The sequence below is a fragment of the Zalophus californianus genome, chromosome 7 (assembly GCF_009762305.2).
Source record: "Zalophus californianus isolate mZalCal1 chromosome 7, mZalCal1.pri.v2, whole genome shotgun sequence".
NCBI classification, from domain to species: domain Eukaryota; kingdom Metazoa; phylum Chordata; class Mammalia; order Carnivora; family Otariidae; genus Zalophus; species Zalophus californianus.
This window is the reverse complement of record NC_045601.1, coordinates 9,283,531-9,305,518: the sequence shown is the minus strand read 5'-3', so window position 1 is coordinate 9,305,518 and position 21,988 is coordinate 9,283,531. Positions and strand designations below refer to the sequence as shown.

Below are 21,988 nucleotides of genomic sequence, written 5' to 3'. Positions count from 1 at the left end.
ATTTATTCATTTGACAGAGAGACAGCGAGAGAGGGAACACCAGCAGAAGGAGTGGGAGAGGGAGAAGCAGACTCCCCGCGGAGCAGGGGCCTGATGCGGGGCTTGATCCCAAGACCCTTAGATCATGACCTGAGCCGAAGGCAGACGCTTAACGACTGAGCCACCCAGGCGCCCCTAGAGACAGAAATGTTTTATAAATGCTATTCATTTCATCATTTTGAAATATTTATATTGTGATAAGTGATTACTTTTATGTCCTATAGTATCTCTCTCAATAATTATTTTTGTCACCTGCATAGTTTTATGATTATATTTACAATTATTAAACCAACTCTAAGTTTTAACACATTCAAGCGCTCATTGCTAATCTTTTGAGACCATAATTTCCCAATTTGCAAGTTCTTTATTTTGATTCATTTTTCAATCATCTGAAGGGCCTCTTGAGGGATTTTTTTGCCCCAGAAGAGCCTGTCGGTGGCAGAAGATCTGAGTCATTGCAAATTTAAGGTTGTCCTCCACAGCCTTCCCTCATGAGTAATGACTTCACTGGGTTTTAAAATCTTAGGTCCCAACCTTTTCATCTCAAAGTTCAGGAAATGTGTTCTCATTGTCTTTTGGAATTTAATATGACAGAGACATCTGAAGCCATTTTTATTTTTATTTCTTTAGTGATCATCTGGTTTTTATATGTTACAAACTTTTTTTTTTTCTTCCCTGTATCCTTGTAATTAAAAAGTTTCTTGTCCATGTCTGGGTGTGAGCTCCTCTATGTTGGTTTTATGGAACAAGGTTCCTTTGAGCTCCTTATCCCTTGGATTTGCTTGTTTAAAAAAACACATTTTTTAGGGACACCTGGGTGGTGCATTTGGTTAAGCATCCGGCTTCTTTAATGGCTCAGGTCATGATCTCAGGGTCATGGGATCCGGCCCCACGTGGGGCTCTGCGCTCAGCATGGAGTTTGCTTGTGACTTTCTCTCTCTCTCTCCCTTTGCCCCTCTCCCCTGTGCACCCTCTCTCTCTCTCAAATAATAAATAAATCTTAAAAAAATTTTAAAAATATTAATTGTGGTAAAATACATATAACATAAAATTTACTATCTTAGCTCTTTTCTACCTACAGTTTAGGGGCATTAAGTCTGTCCACATCTTCGTGCAACCATCACCACCATCCATCTCTGGAACTTTTCCATCTCACAGAACTGAAACTTCATACCCATTAAACAACTCCCTATTTCTTCCTTCCACTAGAAACCAGGATTCTATGTTCCGTTTCTCTGAATTTGTGGATTCTAGGTGCTCATATAAGTAGAATCATACAGTGCTTGTCTTTTTACGACTGGCTCATTTCACTTAGCAGAATGTCCGCAAGCTTCCTCTGTGCTGTAGTTTATTGCAAGTTTCCTTCCTTTTTCAGGCTGTATATTCCAAGGTGCATATTCCATCGTGTGTACATGTCACATTTTGTTTGTCTATTCGTTTGCTGATGGACACTTGGGTCAATTCTACCCTTTGGCTATTGTGAATGGTGCTGCTGTGAACATAGGTGTGCAAACATCTCTAAGAGAAGAGACCCTACTTTCAGATCTTTTGGAGATAGACCCAGAAGTGGAATTGCTGGCTCATATGGTACTTGTATGTTTAACTTTTTTCATACTCTTTCCCATAGTAGCTGAACCATTTAATAATCCCACCAAGAGTACACAAGGGTCCCGTTTCTTCACATCTTCGTCAACCCTTGTTCTTTTCAGGTTATTTGTTTTGTTTTGTTTTTGACAGTAGCCACCCTAATGGGTGTGAGGTGAAGGTTTGCTTGGTTTTTGACTCAGTAACATTTTCTTCAGTTAGGTATGATTCCTATGATCATCTTTTATGCCACTTGCCCTTGCTTCTTAGGGAATAAATTTTATTTATTTTTTTTAAAGATTTTATTTATTTATTTATTTGACAGAGAGAGACGCAGGGGGAGTGGGAGAGGGAGAAGCAGACTCCCCACTGAGTAGGGAGCCCAATGAGGGGCTCGATCCCAGGACCCTGGGATCATGACCTGAGCCGAAGGCAGACGCTGAACGACTGAGCCACCCAGGCGCCCTGGGAATAACTTTTAATATGTAGGTTGACTTTGTGCTCTGTTCTCCAGAATCTCATGTCTTCATTTTTTCTGTTCATGTTCAGGAAAAGCCCGTCTACTGGGTGAGCTCACTGATTCAGCTTTCCTGCATCTCCGTTCTGCTTCTGCGAGTTGGCAGACCGTCTGTTCTGCTTTTCCCTAGTTTCCTAGATTTGTCTTTGTTCTAGTCTGATGTCTCTTCATGTCAGCCTGGTTTCTCCTTCTGTCTTTCTGTCTCCTTCTCCTAGAGGCCGGTCTTAGGTGCTTTTGAGGACGGAGTGCTTTCTGAAAGTTTCCCTGGTTCCCCCAGTGCTGTGCATCCCGAGAAGCCTTTGGCATTTTGTCAGAGGCTCTCCGTTGTCGCTTCAGGTTGAGGAATTGCCAACAAGCATGGGGTCCTTATTTCTCACCCTTCCTGTGGTCCCTTTGGCGGCGGGCGGCCCTTCCCAGATTTCTGAGGAAGACAGGGCAATGCGTAGCATCTAACCCGATTTTTTGTCAAGGCCTCAAGCACAGCTCTGTCTGGCTACAGTGGAATTTTTCTCACTTTTGTCAACTAGTTATCTGATGTAACAAACCAAGAATCACAAATGCGTGGCCAACAGGCTGCCGACAGCCTCTGGGCCTTGTGTGTTGGGACTGCGTGAAGTATAATATCATTCTAATGCCTTGAAATGGGCCACAGGTTCTCCTGCTCGTCACAGTCCCCACCCCTCCTTATTGTCTGCCCCCAGCTTGCCTCCCTTGTTTACAGTCTCTGCCTGGTGCCTGAGTCCGTGCCCCCCACCCCATGTGCTTAGAGGGGCCAACACACATTAGATCTCAGCGCGTACCCCAGCAGGATCCCAGCTTCTCCCTACAGTTCTCAAGGTGCTCCCCACAAAACTGGGGCTTTTTATTCATTCACCAACCCACATGGATTCACTGGCCCCTGGGATGCGTCCCAGTCACGCTTGGGGCTGTTAATACAGCCCTGAGTATGACACAGGGGGGCCTGTCTTCTCTCTGAGGTCAGCTGAGGGAGAGTTACTAATGTTTTGCAAGGAGGGGAGGCAGCAACTCGATACAATCATTTCTTTATCTTCATCTTGATGCTCCGAGTCCTCCCCTAGTTACCTAGGATTTAATCACTATGATCAGTATTTTTTTCCTGTGAAAATGTTGAAAGCGGATCAACTGAGCTGGCAGGAAAAAAACCTCACTGCTTTGCTTTGTAACTAGAAACCATCTTAGATGTGAGATTATTTGAAGTAAAAATAAAATAAAATAAAATTCCACTGTATCCTTGCCTAAGACTACTTCAGCTGGGAATTACCCAACAGGTGGATAAGCTAGCACAGAGCAGTTTGGTGGGGGGGGGGGGGGTCTCAGTTTTACAATATTCGGCTTCTTCATTGGGACTTTTTGCAGCTTGTCGGTCTTATGAGCCACCAGGGGCCTCCTGAGGCTTTCTGGCCATCAGGACGTTGGTTGGAGAGCAGATCTGCCCCGGGGGAAAGGTGTCTCTGTAGGCGTTCCCAGAATCCTCACTCTGCAGACTGATTTTCACCTCTTGTCCCTTACGTGGTGGAAAATACGTTAAGCAACTCTGGGGCGCCTGGGTGGCTCAGTCGTTAGCGTCTGCCTTCGGCTCAGATCATGGTCCCGGGGTCCTGGGATCGAGCCCCACATCGGGCTCCCTGCTCGGCGGGAAGCCTGCTTCTCCCTCTCCCACTCCCCCTGCTTGTGTTCCCTCCCTCGCTGTCTCTCTCTCTGTCAAATATATATATATATATTTATAAAATAAGCAACTCTAGGGACATCATGCTGACTTTTAGAAGAGCATAAGGAAGGCGTGGATGGGACAGTTAACTATCCGCAGATGCAAGTAATTTAGATGCAAAGTAAAACTGCATTCCAACAGGCCTATTTGGCTCCCTGCTTGCTCTGATAGCAACAGGTCAAAAGATCTTTCTGTTCCGGGTCATCCATTCATTGTATCATTCAACATTTGTATGCTGGGATTTGCAAAGTGCTTTTCAACAGTCATTTCTTGTTTGCTGATAAAAGGACAGCATGAGCAGAGTTCAAGGCTATGGAGAACGGACAGTGGGACCTCCAGTAGTTAGAGCTGGCTCTGCACCATGTGCTTGGCATTTATGCCAATGATCCTCACGCAGAGGATCTCTATAGGAGATCTGTAAAGTAGGGTTTGGGGCCAGAAATTTGAACTTGGAGGACCCTTGCAAGACGAATCTTATGTGATAATATCTACGTACCTCTCGTGAGCCAACTATAGCACCATCCACATCTCTGTCTGAGGCTTCCTTTCTGCTTGTTTTTCAGAAATGTGAAAATAAAAACTGGAGACTGGTTCTTTGAGGAACGAGCCAAGAAATTTCCAGCTGAAGGTAAATGCTCTTACGTTTTTTTCTAAGGTAAAATGATGTACTCCCAGTTTTAAAATATTTGGTGTTAAGACTTTTTGACTATAAAAAACTTTACAGGCCAGGGGAACCTGGGTGGCTCAGTGGGTTAAGCGTCCGACTCTTGATTTCAGCTCAGGTCATCTCAGGGTCGTGAGTTCAAGCCCCATGTTGGGCTCTGCGCTAGGCATGGAGCCTGCTCAACACAAACAAACAAACACTTTACAGGTCACGGTAGACAGGCCTTGCCCTTCTGAGCTCTGGTTCTGTTTGGTTGTGCTTTCTGCGCTTACTCTTTGGCCCATGCTGCTCAGCATCTTTCATTGCGGTGTTCCCCTCAGTACCCCAGCTCTCCCTGGAGTCTCCCCAACTTCCTGCTTGTGGGAGTGAGCTCTCCCTCCTCTGAGACTCCAGCAGCTGTGGTTTGTCCATCCCTCCATAATTGGGGAAAGTGCCTTATGCTGTATTATTTGCATGCTTCTCTTTCTCTCCATATGCAGCAACTGTGCTTTTCAAATCTTGTTAGCCCCTTATGGCACCGAGCACAAAACCTTGTTCACGATACTTGAACAAAGTGATGGAATAGCTGAAGGCCCTGGGTAGTGGATGGTATTAGAATTTGGCAGAGGTTGATGATTAGGAAGTGAGCGCATGTCGTGAGTCTCTGAGTGCAAGTGTGCATATGGTCTGGGCACCTGGAATATCTTACAAAGTATTTGCGAAGCTGATGTAATGGTGTAATTGGTAGCTGGGGCCAGAAGCCGTGGGGAGAACTAATTCTGCGCTGGTAACAGCAATGCCACATCAGGATGTGAGCTGCACAGACAAGAGAATGGCTTATCAGACAGAGGCACACACAGGTGTCATCAGAATCAAGTGGAGCCCGCATGCTCTGTGACTCGCGTTCGTCCACAGTGGTAACACACATCCTCTGTGATGTGGGTCAGTGGGGACTGCACACAAGGAACCTAGTCTGACCTAGAGGGAACAGGGTGGCTTGAAACCCTTCTTTCTTCTGGAAAAAGTGACCGTTTGAGATAAAGAAAGAAGCTATTTAGCCACAACCCAAAATGTGTTGGCAAGGAAAGGAAGCCATGTGTTGGAGCACTGACACTGAAGCTTTTATAAAAGGCACTGTTAGCTGAGTTTGATAATCAGTTGGCATTACCTTCTCTCCTGGATTATATTCCAGACTCTTCTTACTCAAGCAAAGATTATGTTTCTGCAGAGTTTCTTACAAATCTGGAAGGAAATACAATGCTAAGGGGTATGTTCGAGCAAATGGTGAGCAAGTGCGTGTCGTCTCACCCAGGACAGTGCTTCTCCACACTTTTCCTTACAGCCCACTCTCCTGTCCCAAGCAGCCTTGCTAACACTTTTTCCTAAATACTACCCGTCCATGAAAATTTACTACCCCAGGTGTATTTCCGTTTCTGTACTGATACCTTTTGGAGCACACTAAAATTGGTCTTATCCACTAACCACCCTTTTTGCCTCTCTGGGGCTGTCGTCCCCATTTAGGGCATAATCTAGACAAGCATGGCAGCACGAGGTCTAAGTTTTATTGCTTTGTGTCTTTAAAATACTTTTTTGTTGGGGTACCTGGCTGGCTTGGTTAGTAGACATGTGGCTCTTGATCATGGGGTTGTGAGTTCAAGCCCCACAGTGGGGAGTAGATTGTACTTAAAATTAAAAAAAAAACAACTTTTTGTTAGGGGGCTGGGGTCTTCTTCAGGTGGTAGATTCTCATTTTTTTCACTCAGTTCCTACTTCATAAACAGTAAGACTGGGGAGTGAAATTTCTGTAATTTCTCAAAACAAGTCCGTGAAGACCTCTCCTGGAAACTTTTTCATACACTGTTGAAAGTTTTAGTACTATTATTTCAATGGGGGAAATGAACTTGCAGGCCAGAACACAGGTGTGTGGCATGCATGTGTTGCACACGTGTGTGTGCACTCACGTGCGTGTGTTCCTTACCTTCTCATCATCTTTCTGGCGCTCTTCTGGTGAGTAAAAGTGAACAGAAGCAGTTAGGCTGGCCACCTGACATAAGAAAAGGTGTAGGATAGGAATGAACCTGAACTCCTGGGTTTCTCTTTTTTGTCCAGTGACTTTCCACCAGAATGAAAAGATCAAGAAAAAAAAAAAGTTGACAATGAAAGTCAGCCTGAGAAGAAATCCTTTTCTCTTGGGCGCCTGGGTGGTCAGTCGTTAAGCGTCTGCCTTCGGCTTAGGTCATGATCCCGGGGTCCTGGGATCGAGTCCCACATCGGGCTCCCCGCTCAGCGGGAAGCCTGCTTCTCCCTCTCCCACTCCCCCTGCTTGTGTTCCTGCTCTCCCTGTCTCTCTCTGTCAAATAAATAAATAAAATCTTAAAAAAAAGAAAAGAAATCCTTTTCTCTTACTGTCTCTCCCAAGGTATAAAAGAAACAAACAACAACAAAGAAAAAACAAATTCCTTCCTCCTCTGCACTTGCTTCCTCACATGCTGAGGTGTCCCATTTTCTTACTGTCCAATTTTAGGCGAGTTGGGCTCAAAAGGCAGGGAGAGACCAGGGAAAGTACCGAGCTGGGGGAGCACGCGTGTGAGCCGAAGCTCGGGTGGGGGGGCGGAGGTTGGCAGGCGAGGAGCCGGGAAGGGCCGTCGGGGTGATGGTTCGCCCGGGCAGGTGGGAACCCCCTTGCTTACACCTGTGCCCCCACCAGACAAGCTGGTGCTGGTACAGTAACTGAGTGGGCTCTGGTCCACGGGCTGTATCCGCTGAGGGCCAGTCAGGAAAACAGAAACCACGTGGGGATTTGAGCACAGAGGATTTAATTTAGGGAACTGGTGAAACAGGTATTACTGGAGGAAGAGAGGCAAAAACGGAGGCCTGTGGGAAGCCCTGACGTGGTTACCGCAGGAAGCGGACCCCTCGGTTCCGGGGCTGGGCGGATGTGCTCCGGAACCTCCTGCCTTCCGGTCTCTCTGGCGCCCCCTGGTGGGCCCGGTGCGGAGCCCGCCGCAAGCCCTGCTCGCCGCTGCGCCGGAGACTGCGATTCTGCGCGTTACCTAGTGTTTGTTGTAATGCTGGGAATGTGGGTCTTTCCAGCCTTCCACATCCTCATCGGAAGCCGGAGAAACGAGATGGTGGTACGAAACGCCAAAGAGTACCAGATGGCTCAAATCTGTGCCTCTTTCTATTGCTGGATAACAAATGCCTCCAAATGTTAAAACAATCAGTATTATCTTATATGGTTTCTGTCTTCAGCTGACGGGGCTGGAGGATCTGCTTTCTGAGGGGCTCATGCACAGACCTGGTGTGCTCATGGTGCTGATGGCCGCAGGCCTGGGTTCCTCCACACCCCCGCCTCTGGCAGGGCCGCCTGAGTGTGCTCACCACGTGGTGGCTGGCTTCCCCCAGGGCACTGGCGTGAGAGACAAGGCAGAGCCCTACCTTTTTTATATTAAAAAAATTTTATCATGGTAAAATATACACAACCTAAAACTTACCATTTTAACCATTTTTAACCGTACAGTTCAGTGGTATTAAGGGCATTCACATTGTTGTATAACCATCACCACCATCCATCCTTAGGACTTCATCCTCCCACAGTCTCCCCTGCCCTCACCTCCCCAGAACTCCTAGGAACTTCTATCCTACTTTCTGTCAATCTCTTTTATGCCCCGGCTTCACAAAGCACACCTTGTCATTTGTGCTCTATCCGGTGGTGACACAGGTCTGCTCTTTTCAGGGTGGGAGGGACGGTACAGGGTGGATCAGGAGGCAAGGGGCGCTGGAGCCCGTCAGAAGCTGGCTACCGTAGCCTGTATTCCTTATCGTAATCCACGCACCTGAGACTCATACCTGACTCCCTCCTGGCATCCATCCAGTCAGTCAGCAAATCCTGACCTTTCTGCCTCCCCGGTATCTTGAACCTTTCCCCTGCTCTTCAAACCCACGTCTAATGCAGGAGCTCCTAGCTGGCTCCTACGAGTCCACCTGCTTCCCCCATACTCCATCCTCCATTTTGTGAAGAGGGAACTTTCTTTTCTCTTTAAAAAAAAGTTGTTCATTTTCTGATTATAGAAGTAATGCATACTTTTTGTAGAATATTTGGGAAATTCAGAACGGTGTACAGAAGGCAATAAAAATCCCTCCACTCAACAAACTACTGTTAATTGTGCACACATACACTCTTCCAGTCTTCTCTCTAGGTGATGCTATGCATGTGTGTGCACATACAGAATTACATTTCTTTTTATAAAGATTTTATTTTTAAGTAGTCTCTACACCCAAAACATGGGACTCACACTTTCAACCCTAAGGTCAAGAGTTGCATGCTCCTCTGACTGAGCCAGCCAGGCGCCCCCAGACTTAGAGATTTTTTTGAACAGATTTATGATCAGACTATATATAGATTTTAATCTTGCTTTTAAAATTCAATACAGCTCAGACATTTTCTTATGCTATTAAGAGTTGTTCCAACATATACTGACCCTGCATAAAATACATCAGATGGCTGCATTGTCTTTTATTCAACCTGTTCCCTGTTGTCAGGGAGTATATTATTGTATTCAAAATGTCATACCACAGATAACTCTGTGATAAACATCCTGTACAGGTATCTTGGCATCTCTGGTTATTTCCTTTGGAGAGATTCTAAGAAGAAGGACTGGTCAAATGTGTGAACACTTGAAAGGCTTTGACGTGTTTCGCCAAATTACCCTCAGGAAGTGTGTGCTCATTTACCCCACCCTGGGCAGGGTACATGAGCTGTCCCCCCACACTCTGGCCACCACGAACTCCTATCCCTTGAAACAGGATTTCAAATTACATTTGTTCTGAATGTAAAAGCGATATATATTCATTTACAAAATTGAGAAGTGAAGAAAAGCATAACAAACAATGTTTAAAAGACAATGACTTCACCCTGAAAACTTTCGTTAACATTTTGGTGTACATAATACATCATATCTGTTCTTTGGTGAATCAATATATCTATGTTTGTGAGGGTATATGCATGTATGTGTGTGTGTATATACAAATATACACAGTTACACATATATCTACACACACACATTTGCAAAAGTATTGAGATTAAACCATTAAGAAATTGATGTTTTTAGGTAAAAATTATTGAATGAAGGCAATTTTATATGAGCCAAGCTAATAGACTTACATAATTGGGATCAAATTGTATATACAGTTTTATACTATTTCTTCACATAATAATTTACAAAGAACATCTTTCCATATTCTTATCCATCGTCAACTACATACTTTCTGATGACTGCATCTCATTCCAACATTGGAATGTGACTTCATTTACCGAACCAAATCACCATTGTGGTACAGTGAGGGAACTTCCGGTTTTGCTGTTACATTTTTGGGAATTTATAATATTATTAAAATAATAAATACAAGTGCAATGGACATCTTTTTGGATAAATCTTTGGCACATCTCTGAATATTTCTAGAAAGAGAAGGATAAAATGAGAGGTTAGGAACATTGCCCCGGGGAAGGGTGTACCCTCCTTACCAGTAGGAATTGTTCTTGGCTGGCGCCTGGGTGGCTCAGTTGTTAGGCATCTGCCTTCGGCTCAGGTCATGATCCCAGGGTCCTGGGATCGAGCCCCGCATCGGGCTCCCTGCTCTGCGGGAAGCCCGCTTCTCCCTCTCCCACTCCCCCTGCTTGTGTTCCCTCTCTCGCTGTGTCTCTCTCTGTCAAATAAATAAATAAAATCTTTAGGAAAAAAAAAAGGAATTGTTCTTAAAAACAATCCAAACTGTATCAGCTTGATAAAACCACACTGGTAGTCTGAAATGGTTTCCTGTCGTTTTCATTTGAATTCATCTAATTCCTAGTGGGGTTGAATATTTCCCACCTGTTTGAACTTCTGCAGAAGTTCTTTATATGTTAAGGCTCTTTGCTCTTTTCTGTCCTGTTAGCTCCGTCTATGTCGTTATGTTTTTTGACAGAAGAAGTTTTTTCTTGGGTATATACAGTCAACCCTAACTTTTCCTGTAGAATTCTTTGAGGGTTGGAGCTCTGAGTAAATGAGTGAATGAGTGAATGAATGAAGCGAGTAAGGTTGGAGCTGTTTGGAGACGCAAGGTGATGTTCTCTGTAGAGAGTTCTTTTCCTTTTTAGCATCCAGAAACCTAGAGCCAAATTTAATGTTCGGTTTAAGGAATTCCAAGAATCATTATGCTCTCTGTCACCCCATTTCCTTTTTATATGCCTATTTTAATGGTTCTATTGGATGTGTGCCATTTAAGGTAAATTCTCCCCAAATTTCCTTGAAAGTAGATAAAGTGTAAGTAATAATCCAATGAAGTATAATAGGTATTAATTGTAGCAGTTTGTTGGGCTACTTTTCCAACCCTTAAAAAGATTTAAAAACAAGAAAAGATGAGCTCCAATTTTTTATTTTGCACGTAGATGATACAAAAAATATTTTAAGTATTTTGCTTTTCTTAAAATTTTTTTTCTGATTATAGACTGGCTTTTGTTCCCCTCTAAAATTTTATAATTTGCTATTTAGTTATCTTAAAATAATTCCTTGTATGCCGTGGTTGTGGTTCATCTGGGGTGCATCAGAACGATCAAAACATACAGACCTTCGTAGGGTCGGCAGCGTCCTGTAGTCAGCTAGCTACCGAGCCATCTGGTATAATCACCTCCTGCCCCTCCACCCTTGGGCAGTTGGCCATCTCTGCGCCTAGGGTTTTGACTGTGGCTTCTGGGAACCCGGCTCCAGGATCAGCTGCAAGCTGTTTCAAATTCAAAGTTCCCTACTCTGTGGGACCGTGACTCAAGAGTGTGTATTTAACAAGTCCCCAAATAATTTTTTATGCATTTTAACTTTGAGAGCCACTGGTAAAGTAGCAAATATAATAAACAATTATGATGACAATTTTCTAGATCACTAATAACTTAGAGAACTAAAACTGAAAACCAATCTTATTTTTTTGGCATCTGCTAAGCTTATAAAGATAGTGCCCTCTTCTGGCTCCTTGCTGTGAATGCATCTTTTACTTTTTTTTTTTTTTTGCTTTTGTTTTTTGTTTTTTTTTACAACCGACATTTTTTTTTAAAAATTTTATTTATTTATTTGACAACCATGACATTTTATTGCTTGATATTTGAGTTTAAGAGCAGAAAGATGACAATACTAATACTCTGAGTACTAATATTTTTTCAAGTTTCAGAAGGGTTAAATGTTATATATAAAACAATCTGTTGTGACTTTCACTCCGTGGTTAGTAATTGGGAAATAAAATAATTTAGTAAGGCTGTACCTTAATATAGCTTCTTTTTTTTTAAAAAAATATTTTATTTATTTATTTAACAGAGAGAGACACAGTGAAAGAGGCAACACTAGCAGGGGGAGTGGGAGAGGGAGAAGCAGACTCCCCAGCTGAGCAGGGAGCATGATGCGGGGCTCGATCCCAGGACCCTTCAAACCTTTGATTCTCACCCAGTGTTTCTAGGTAATAGTCTTCTGAAGGCAGGTTCTTGAGTGTAGCCATCTTTGATTTCATGATGCCTTTGGCTTAGTTCACAGTAGCAACTCAAAAATTGAATTGTTTAGATTGTCCAAGGTGCTTTGAATACATCAACTCAACCCAGATCTATTTTTCCCCGTGTTCTATCTCAGATGCCCCCCCCACCCCGGCTGCTAGACTATCCCTGCCGCTTTCTGAGTGCCGGCGTTCCGACCTGGACCATTTCTGCATCTCTGCCTCTAGCACTGTCCTCTGCACCCTCTCCACAGCCCTCGGGGATGAGGCCACCCTCGGCAGTTTACATTCTTGGTCCTGAGTTATCATGACTACCTCCCTACATTGATCCATTGCTTTTAACATGGAAGGGAAACCGTGATTACATGGGCTAGTTATTAGGCTAGTCAGTATTTTATTTTAGTTAATACTTTCTGCTCTGTTGGGGGTTGACAAACTACAGCACGCAGCCCAAATGTGGCCCACCAGCTGTTTATATAAAGTTTTATTGGAACACAGCCATGCTCGCTCCTTTCTGTCTATGGCCAACTTTGTAGTACAATGGTCGAGCGGTTGCAACAGAGATCATATGTCTGGCAAAGCCTACACTTTTTCAATTTGACCCTTTGCAGAAAGTTGCTGGCCCCAGCTCTGTGTGATAGGCAGGTAATGTGATGGCGTTTTGGTGAACATCAGAATTTCCCTGTTTGTGAACAGAATGGGAAACCAAGGTAAAATCATTGAACTGAATAGTATTTCTGAGTTAAGAATTCGTGTGTTCATATGTTGAGACCACATTATTGATTAGGGTAGTTTCTAGGGAGTATCTTGACCATTGGACGTTACGCTATCCTTGCGTGAAGAACATTTTTTGAAAAGACTAGACCCCTACATATTTAATTGAGAAATCATTTCGTATTTAAGAACTCCATGCTCATCATTTTATTGCAGTAGAATAGACATACCATAAAATTCACCATTTTAACCATTTGTGAGTGTAGAGTTCAGCCGCACCAAGCACGTTCACAGTGTTGTGCAACCATCACCACCATCCGTCTCCAGGACTTTTTCATCTCACAAAGCCGAATCTCTCTTTGCCATTAAACACTAACTGTCCAGTCCTCCCTCCCAGCCAGCCCCGGTGACTGCCATTCTGCTTTCTGGCTCTATGAGGGGGACCACGCTAGGTACCCCGTGTAAGTGGAAACATAGTCCATTCGTCCTTTCATGTCTTTCTTATTTCACTTATGATGTCTTCAGAGTCCAACCATGTAGTAGCATGTGTCAGAACTTTCTTCCTTTTTAAGACCAAATGAAATTCCATTGTGTGTATCTACTGCATTTTGTTTCTCCTTTCCTCCCCCGGGGGTGGGGGTACTTGGGTGGTTTCCACATTTTGGCTGTCATGGCCAATGTGGCCATGAACATGGGCGTGCAAATACCTGTTTAAGTTCCTGCTGTCAGTTCTTTTGTGTTTATACCCAGACGTGGCATTGCTGGGTCACGTGGTAATTCTGTGTTTCATGTCTTGAGTGACCAGCATACTGTTTTCTGCAGCGGCCGCCCATTTTATGTTCCACGAGCAACGTGCAGGGTTCCAGTTTCTCCGTATCCATGTGGGTACTTGTTATTTTCTGTTTTTTTTTTGTTTTTTTTTTAAATAATAGCCATTCTAATGGGCATGGAGTAGTATTTCATTGTGTGTGTTTTTTTTGTTTTAACTCATTCCCTCAGTATTTATTAGGCATCTACTAGCCTGGCACTTATTCTATTTTGTGTATGGATTTTGTTTTGATGATTTGATACACACAAGTATTGCCAAAAATTTACCACATAAGGTTTATTAACACATCTTTCACCTCACACAATTATCATTTTGCCATTGTTATGGCGAGAACATTAACAGTCTGCTCTCATAACAACTCATAAGTCACAATACAGTATGGCTAACTGTGATCACCATGTGACTATATATTAGATTCCCAGAACTTATTCATCTTATAACTGAAAGTCTGTACCCTTTGACCAATATCTCCCCATTTCCCCTGCCCCCAACCCCTGGTAACTCCCATTCTACTCTCTGTTCTGAGTTCGGTGTTTTTAGATTCCACATATAAGTGACATCATACAGTGTTTGTCTTTTTCTGCCTGACTTATTCACTTAACATAATGCCTTCAAGGTCCATCCATGTTGTTGCAAATGGCAGGACTTCTTCCTTTTTATGGCTAAATAATATTCCCTTTAAAAAAATATTTAATTTTTTTTTTAATTTGAGAGAGAGCATGAGAGAGAGTGAGAGCACGAGCAGGGGGAGGGGTAAAAGGAGAAGCAGACTCCCCGCTGAGCAGGGAGCCCGATGTGGGACTCGATCCCAGGACCCTGGGATCATGACCTCAGCCGAAGGCAGACGCTCAACCAACTGAGCCACCCAGGTGCCCCAATATTCCTTTCTAATATATACCACATTTTCTTTAACCATTCATCAGTTGAAGGACACCTAGATTGTTTCCATGTCTTGGCTAGCGTGAACAATGTTGCCGTGAACATGGGAGTGCAGCTGTGTCTTTGATAGTTATTTCATCTCCTTCGGATGTATGCCCAGTGTGGGATTGCTAGATCATATGGTAGTTACATTTTTAATTTTTTTGGAGGAGTCTCCACACTGTTTTCCATAATGGCTGTATCATTGGGGTTTCCATTTGCATTTCCCTAATGATTAGTGATGCCGAACATCTTTTCATATACTTATTGGCCATTTGTATATTTTCTTGTCTATTGAAGTCCCATGTCCATTTTAAAAATTGGGTTATTTTGTTTGTTTCTTGATAAAGAAGAAGAAATCCAGGAGACTCACACTTCCCGATTTCCAAACTTACTACAAAGCTACAATAATCCAAATGGTGTGGCATAGGCATAGGAGCAGGCAGAGAGACCAATGGAATGGCCTAGAAAACCCAGAAGAAACTCTTGCATATGTGGTCAAATGACTTTGAACAAGGGTGCCAATATTCAAGGGGGAAGGATCAGTCTTTTTAATAAATGGTGCCAGGAAAACTGGATATTCACAGATGAAAGAAATTGACTCAAAATGGACAACAGACCTAAAACTATAAAGCTCTTAGAAGAAAAACACAGAGGGAAAGATGACATTGGCTTTGACGATGATTTCTTAGATGTGATGCCAAAGGCACAGGCACCAGAAGGAAAATGGGCAAATGAGGCTACATCAAAATGAAAAGCTTGTGCATCAAAGGACACTGTCAACAGAGTAAAAAGGCGACCCATGGAAGGGAAGAAGATATTTGCAAATCACATATCTGATAAGGGATTAATATCCAAATTCTTTAGGAAAGAGAACTCCTAAACCCTACATTCAATTTTTAGAGAAAATCAAAGGACGTGGGAAGGCAGTCTATATTTTGTTGTCCCCAGGTCCTCAACAAACCTGGCTGCTTGTTTTGTCAGCCCTAGGTGTATCTTTGTGGAAGAGTTACTGCCCAGCTCCTGGTGACTATTATTAACATGGAAGCCATCCAGAATTTCTGCTGATAGAATATAGGGAGCTTAATTAAGGAGAAAAAATTATTTTTCTCTCCTGTGACTAAGCAGAAGAGTAATGTCTCATGGCAGAAGGGCACTGGCTGAGAGATATTTTCTGCCAACAGGATTATAAATCGACTATTATTAATTTTTGTTCTCCTGGAAGGCATTAGTTGCTGATTCACGGTTGTGCGCTTTATCTTCTTTCATCTTGGGGCAGTGCCTTAGCCCCACTGCTATTTAAGCTCAGAGGTTCTCTAAGGACTAAAATATCCTTAAAAATGGCTCTGGAATCCACTCCAAAACCATTTATGACAGGATATGATGATTATATGCTGAGGGATTTCTAGGTCCAATTTTTTGAGACATTTTCCATTTTATATATGTGAGCCAAAAAAAATTGGTTTAAAACTTTATTGTTCTAGGGATTTTTTTCTTTCCTATTAAAGAAAAAAGTCCTAAAACACACCATAATTGTCCAATACCCCCTGCAAATCCTGGTTTGATTGATTGATTGATTTTCAACTTCTGGTTTTATTCATCTTTTCTAGAATTTCGAGGATACTCAAGTGCCAGTGTGGACCAACTATTAGGACTGTCACATACAGTTGAGCAGGTTGAGCACTGTACTAGGGAGCCACCGCTCAGAGGGCACAGTTCACATCACTGATATCCGAGACTTGTGTGTTTATTATGATGATTTTTCTGGAAGAATCAGCAAACTGTGTTGCTCTAACAAAATCCATATATTACAACCAACTCCTAGGGGTAGACAAAATTATCTTAAGGAAGGGGCATGTTTGCATTGTTCGCAGGGAGGCTCTATGTGGGGTCACCCCACCCATCTTTTGCTTTGGGTCACACCTGGAATTCTAGAGTGTGGTTTCCTACCTGGGATGCTGCTTCCCCTCCAGGGGCAGCAGCAGAGAGGTGGTTCTGGGTCAGGCCACCCTCCTGTTTGGTGGTCTGTTAGCTCCCCAGCTGGATCCCACATGGCTGTACGGTTGTGTAGGACTTCTCTAACAAAGGGTTGCTGTGGGACCTCACTGTCTAGCAGGGGAAGTTAATGGTGATGTCTTGGAAGAAGAATAACACACAGATCCCAGAGTTCAGGACATGAGCCTGCTTGGCCACCGGACAAGGTGATTTGCCGGGTTGGCTGCGTTGCACGAGGCATCCCACAGAGGCTGCTCTGGGCCCGTGTCACCCGAGTGGGAAGAGTCCGGGTAGCAGGGCCTGTCATCCAGGGCACTGGTAGGTTGCAGTGAGTGTGCTTGCCTGGTGTGACAATGGAGCCTGGCTAAGACGAGCATCCATTCTATAGGAGTTTTTGTGAGCGCCTGAAATGAGATACCTCATCCCTATTCTTTTTCGATCGAGAAGTAGTCCATAGATAGATAATGACTTGTCACAGACATGTGTGTGCCAGATGCAGGATGGGTGTTGGATCTAGAAACCACAGCTGTGTTCTGTGGTGTGCACGGATCTGTACAGGACCGGGAGCTCCTGGGTGTGAGCAGAGCTTGTGTCTTCCTTAGCTCTATGAAGTGCTCCCATGCTTTGGACACGGTGGATGTGAATGAACAGGTGAGTCACATGTAAGCCAGGTCATTAAAAAATCGTGACGTTCTTTTTTTTTTTTTTTTAAAGATTTATTTATTTATTTTAGAGCGCGAACAAGCACGAGAAGTGGGGAGGGGCAGAGGGAGAGAGAATCTGAAGCAGACTCCCTGCTGAGCACACAGCCTTACGTGGGGCTCGATCTCACGACCCTGAGATCACGACCTGTGCCGAAATCACAGAGTCGGACGCTTAACCGACTGCGCCACCAGGCGCCCCGATGACCTTTTCATACATATTTGGTCATATAGCTCAAACGAGGCAGTAATGCTTTGTGTTAAAATAGTTCTGGTTGCTGTTGTTGTATTTATAACCCCCACCCCCGCACGACATACTCTCTGCTGGTGCTGGCGACACCAACAGGCGTAAGAGAAGACCTGTGTCCTCGGGGTGCTCTCCACCTGGTCGGGGAGACCAACACAGATGCACACAATGACAGCGAAGCCAGAGGACTGGTAGAGAAGTGTGCACGGCAGCGTGTGAGGACAGGCTCGGGTCCCGGAGGATAAACCACTGGTGCAGTGGTGTGGAGGCACATGAGCAAGGAGCATGGAAGAGGGGAGTCTAGTGGGCACCGGGCATCTTTACCAGCACCTCCGAATGGGACGGGGGTACATACTCTGAATGGCGGAAGGAGACCCTGGAGAGGCATGCAGGGACTGAAGCACAGAGGACCCTGTGGGTCCTTTCGTGGGGCTGGTGGAACTAGCCCTGGAAAGTACTGGTGGCTCCAACCAGCGGAAGTGTGTTGCTGTCTCACTGTTCTGGGGGCTGCAAGTCCAAAATCCAGGGTCAGGGGGACCACGCTGCCCCTGCCAGCACCAGGGGAGGGTCTTTCCTGCCTCTCGTAGCTTCAGTTGGTTCTCTGTCATCCTTGGCAACCGTTGGCTTGTGGACACATCACTCCAGTCTCTGCTTCTGTTGTCACATGGCCGTGTTCATGTCCTCTCCCCTGTGTGCATGTCTACCTCTGTGTCCAGGTTTTCCCTTTTTATAAGGACACCAGTCATATTATGTTAGGGCCCATCCCAACGACCTCCCCTCAGCTTGCTCTGCCAAGACTCTCCAAATAAGGTCACAGTCACAGGTGCTAAAGATTAGGACTTCAGGGCACCCAGGTGGCTCAGTTGGTTAAGCGTCTGACTCTTGATTTTGGCTCAGATCATGATCTCAGGGTTGTGGGATTGAGCCCTATGTCTAACTCCGTGCTCGGCGGGGAGTCTGCTTGAGATTCTCTCCCTCTGTCCCTCCCCCCTCTAAAATAAATAAATAAATTGTAAAAAAAAGAAAGATTAGGACTTCAACATGTCTTTTCAGGGGATACAACTCAACGCATAGCAGCCTTGGATGCCGGTCAAGGAAGTTCATTCACAGAACAACTTGTCTGTTGTATCCACGTAGACAGGGAGCTGCAAGCCAAGGACGGTATCTCCTGTGCCCTGGAGAGGGGTGTTGTAGGGAGGAGGGGGTAGGCTAGGAGAGAAAGGGGAGCCCGAGAGGGGCAGGGACAGTGCTCACACCCAGGGGTGGATGCCCCAATCCCAGCGCACAGGCTTGGTCCCTTGATTTACGCGGCCTGAGATACACAGAACAAATAGAAAGCATGTCTAAAATGAAGAATCTCAGCATTTTCCGGGCATTGGCCATTGGTTTATAAGTGGTTGTTTCTCCCCTTGCTTTTTATTTTGAACATTTTCCCTCGTGAGGAAAGTAGAGAGAATGGGAGACCCCCGTGTACCAGTCGCCGCTCCCCACCTAACTTGTGTGTGTCCAGCTTCGTAGGCAAGTCATGGTGCGAAAGGCAGCTTTGTCATTTGTATGTATTTTGTCATTACAAAATGTCCCCAAGCCTCGGTTTTCGTTGATAAAATTGAGACGACACCTGGAAACAACCCACGAAGCAAAGGCACATTGAGCCCTGGGCCCGGCGCAGCGCAGTCAGCTGCTGATCAACGGCGGCCGCGCCTTCTCAACGTGCGCTGGAAGCCTGGACTCTGCCGACCTACAGCCGCTCCTCCGCCGAGCGTCTGGCCCAACGAGGCAGCCAGAGTGGCAGAGCGAGGCCCCTGCTTCAGACACCCTGCCTCTCAGGACGCCTGGGAGGGCATCCTTTTCTGCGCGTTTCCTCCCCGTGGTTACATGCATGGTTATTTTTTTTTTTTATTTTTTTTTTTCAGAGAGAGAGAGCGTGAGATGGAGCAGGGGGAGGAGAGGTGGAGGGAGAGAATCTCAAGCAGACTCTGTGCTGAGTGTGGAGCCCAATGTGGGGCTCAGTCCCACAACCCTGAGTTGGTGACCTGAGCTGAGATCAACAGTCCGAGCCCAGGGCTGAGCCACCCAGGTGCCCCTGTTAACGTGCATTGTTATGTTAACCAAAAGTCAGTAGTGCTTTTGAAGGAAGCCTCTGATAGGAAACAAGTGAGGGAATAGAGGAGGAAGCAACATGGAAATTCCATAAACAGGGCAGCACTTCCCAAACTTCAGTGAACGGCCCTTGATTCCATGCAGCGGGGCTGGGCCCAGGACTCTGCATTGTTGACAGGCTCCCAGCTGGGACGGCAGCGGGCAGCGCAGCCCACACTTGGAGTAGCAACGATATGGGGGTGCAGTAGGACCCGAGGGCCAAACCTGTCCTTCTGCCTATTTTTGTATGTCCTGTGAGTTAAGAATGAGTTTTACAATTTGGAATTGTCAAAATAGCTGTAACCTATAAAAAAGCCATGAAATTCAAATTTCAAGGTCCGTCAAGTTTTACTGGGGCACAGACATGCCCACTCTTTATTTTTTTAATTTTATTTTAAAATTTTATTTAAATTCAGTTAACTAACATATAGTGTGTTCCTAGTTTCAGAGGTGGAGTTGGGGGATTCATCAGCGGCCCGTAACCCGCAGTGTGCATTCTGTCACGTGCCCTCCCCCGTGCCCATCACCCAGGTACCCCATCCCCCCGCGTCCCCTCCAGCGACCCTAATACTGTGTATGGCTGCTGTCACAGCGGCAGAGGACAGAGACTGTGTAGAGCCCAGAATACTTGTCTCTGTGGAGGGGGTTTGCGGAGCCCACAGCGCGGCCTGCCAGGCCCGAAGCGGCCAGCAGGGGGCAGCAGAGAGCCGTTTGTGGCCAGGCCTTCGCTGGGACCTCAGGAGGGGTATAGAGAAATGGGGTGTCGGGGGGACTAAGCTGAAGTTGAAGATGGAAGTAGGGGCCTGAGGTAGAAATGCCCAGGCAGTGGGCGCTAGGAGGTGAGGTGGGGTAAGTGGGAGTAAGTAGACAATGTCTATGCAGGCAGGGAAGCTGGGCCGGAGAGGGGGGCCCAGGGGCGCATGTGGAGGCCCCGGAATGCTGCGTGGGGCTTGGACTTTGGGCAATGGCAGTAAGGGGTCACTGAAGAGCTTTAGGCAGTAGAACGATAGCATCGATGGGGCGGGGGGGGGTGCGCTGCGACTGGTGGCTGTGCCTTGGGGACACTGTCACCACAATCCAGGGACAAGATGCTGAGCGTCTGTCTGAGCAGACGGGTGGGAAGGGAGCCACAAGCCGCGGTGAGCGGTGAGCGCACCCGCCGACCCCCAGGAGGGCTCCGAACTCGCTGTCCCCTGGTGGGGTCTGCCTTTTCCCCCAGGACACCCTGGATACACAGTGTCTCTAGTTTTTCTTTTTCTTTGCCTTGTTTTTCTCTGCTTTCATGACAACCGACCGCGAAGCAGTTAGGGTCGTTCTCTTGTTCTTCTGGCCTCGCGGTTTTCTTTCCAGTGGCTCCTGCGGGTATGGGCTTTCATCGTTACAGGCCGATTCTGGGGTGCAGCTCTCGGCCTGTGGGGCTGCCTTTCCCATCGGCCTTAGAGAAGCATTAGTGGGGTCGGGGGAGGGCTCGCGGATGCCTTCGAGAATCTGGTGAACACCATCATCGACCCCCGCCCCCAAATGCACACAGACAGGGAGACTCGGAGTTTGACCTGTGAGTTCGGGGCTCACACACTCCCTGAGGTCGGCTCCAGTTAGGAGCCCCTCCCCTGGGGGTCAGCTTCCTCCTGGCTTTAGGGTTCGGTCCTTGATATCAGAGTCGCTTGCCTCCCGCCACCCCCCACCCCCCAAGTCCTCCCTGCCCTGCTTCTCATCTGATGGAGGTGATGTGAATATGTATGTAAGTCTTTCTTGGGGGTGGATTAAAACCTTCACACACACCCCGCGGGAGCTAGACAGCATGGCAGGCTTGGTGGTTCCCAGCCCTGTGTCAGGCAGGGTGGAGGCCTGCTGGGCAGACTACCCTCTTCCTATGCACTGGGCCAGGAAACATTGTGTTCACAGAACTATGGAGAGTTCTATTTTTGGGGTCTTAATACATCATAAAATCCCCTTGCCTTGAAACAAAAAGAGTACTATATCAGAAGCAGTCTTATTTAGGAAATTATTAGCCTCTATAACTAGAAATAAGAAGATTACATTTTTTAACAGATTAATTTAATCCCCATAACAAGGAATGTTTAAAGGAATATAGTCATGCTATTATTAAATGTTTCCAAAGGACAAATGGAAGCTTGGAAGCTTGGACTGCTTTTCAGATTTTCCAGATTTAGAAAATCTAACCCTACGTCAACTCTTAATAAAAGCAGTCGTTCCCAGCAATTATGTGTATGTATGTGTTTATGTCTGCATTTTTAACAACTTTTGTGGGATTTAGTTTATAGAGCATAAACATCATCTGTTTTTTAACATATTATATAATTTAATTGTTTTTAGCAAATTTACGGAGTTGTGTGACCATCAGCACAGTTGAACTTCAGAGCATTTCTATCACCCCAAGATGGTCTTTTACTTTTTAATTGC

General features: G+C 45.5%; 1 protein-coding gene across 8 annotated transcripts in view; it reads left to right on the top strand.

Moving 5' to 3' along the window:
* SYTL3 (synaptotagmin like 3) overlaps positions 1 to 21,988 on the top strand; it is an 89,884-nt gene that overhangs the window by 30,671 nt on the left and 37,225 nt on the right. For 7 of the 8 annotated variants that reach the window (XM_027603700.2, XM_027603699.2, XM_027603701.2 and 4 more), the window contains one exon: positions 4,433 to 4,497. In XM_027603700.2, coding sequence (XP_027459501.1) covers positions 4,433 to 4,497 — 65 coding nt within the window. Of the gene's footprint in view, positions 1 to 4,432; positions 4,498 to 20,342; positions 20,404 to 21,988 lie in introns of those variants that run through there. The other variant, XM_027603703.1, reaches the window with a different exon arrangement.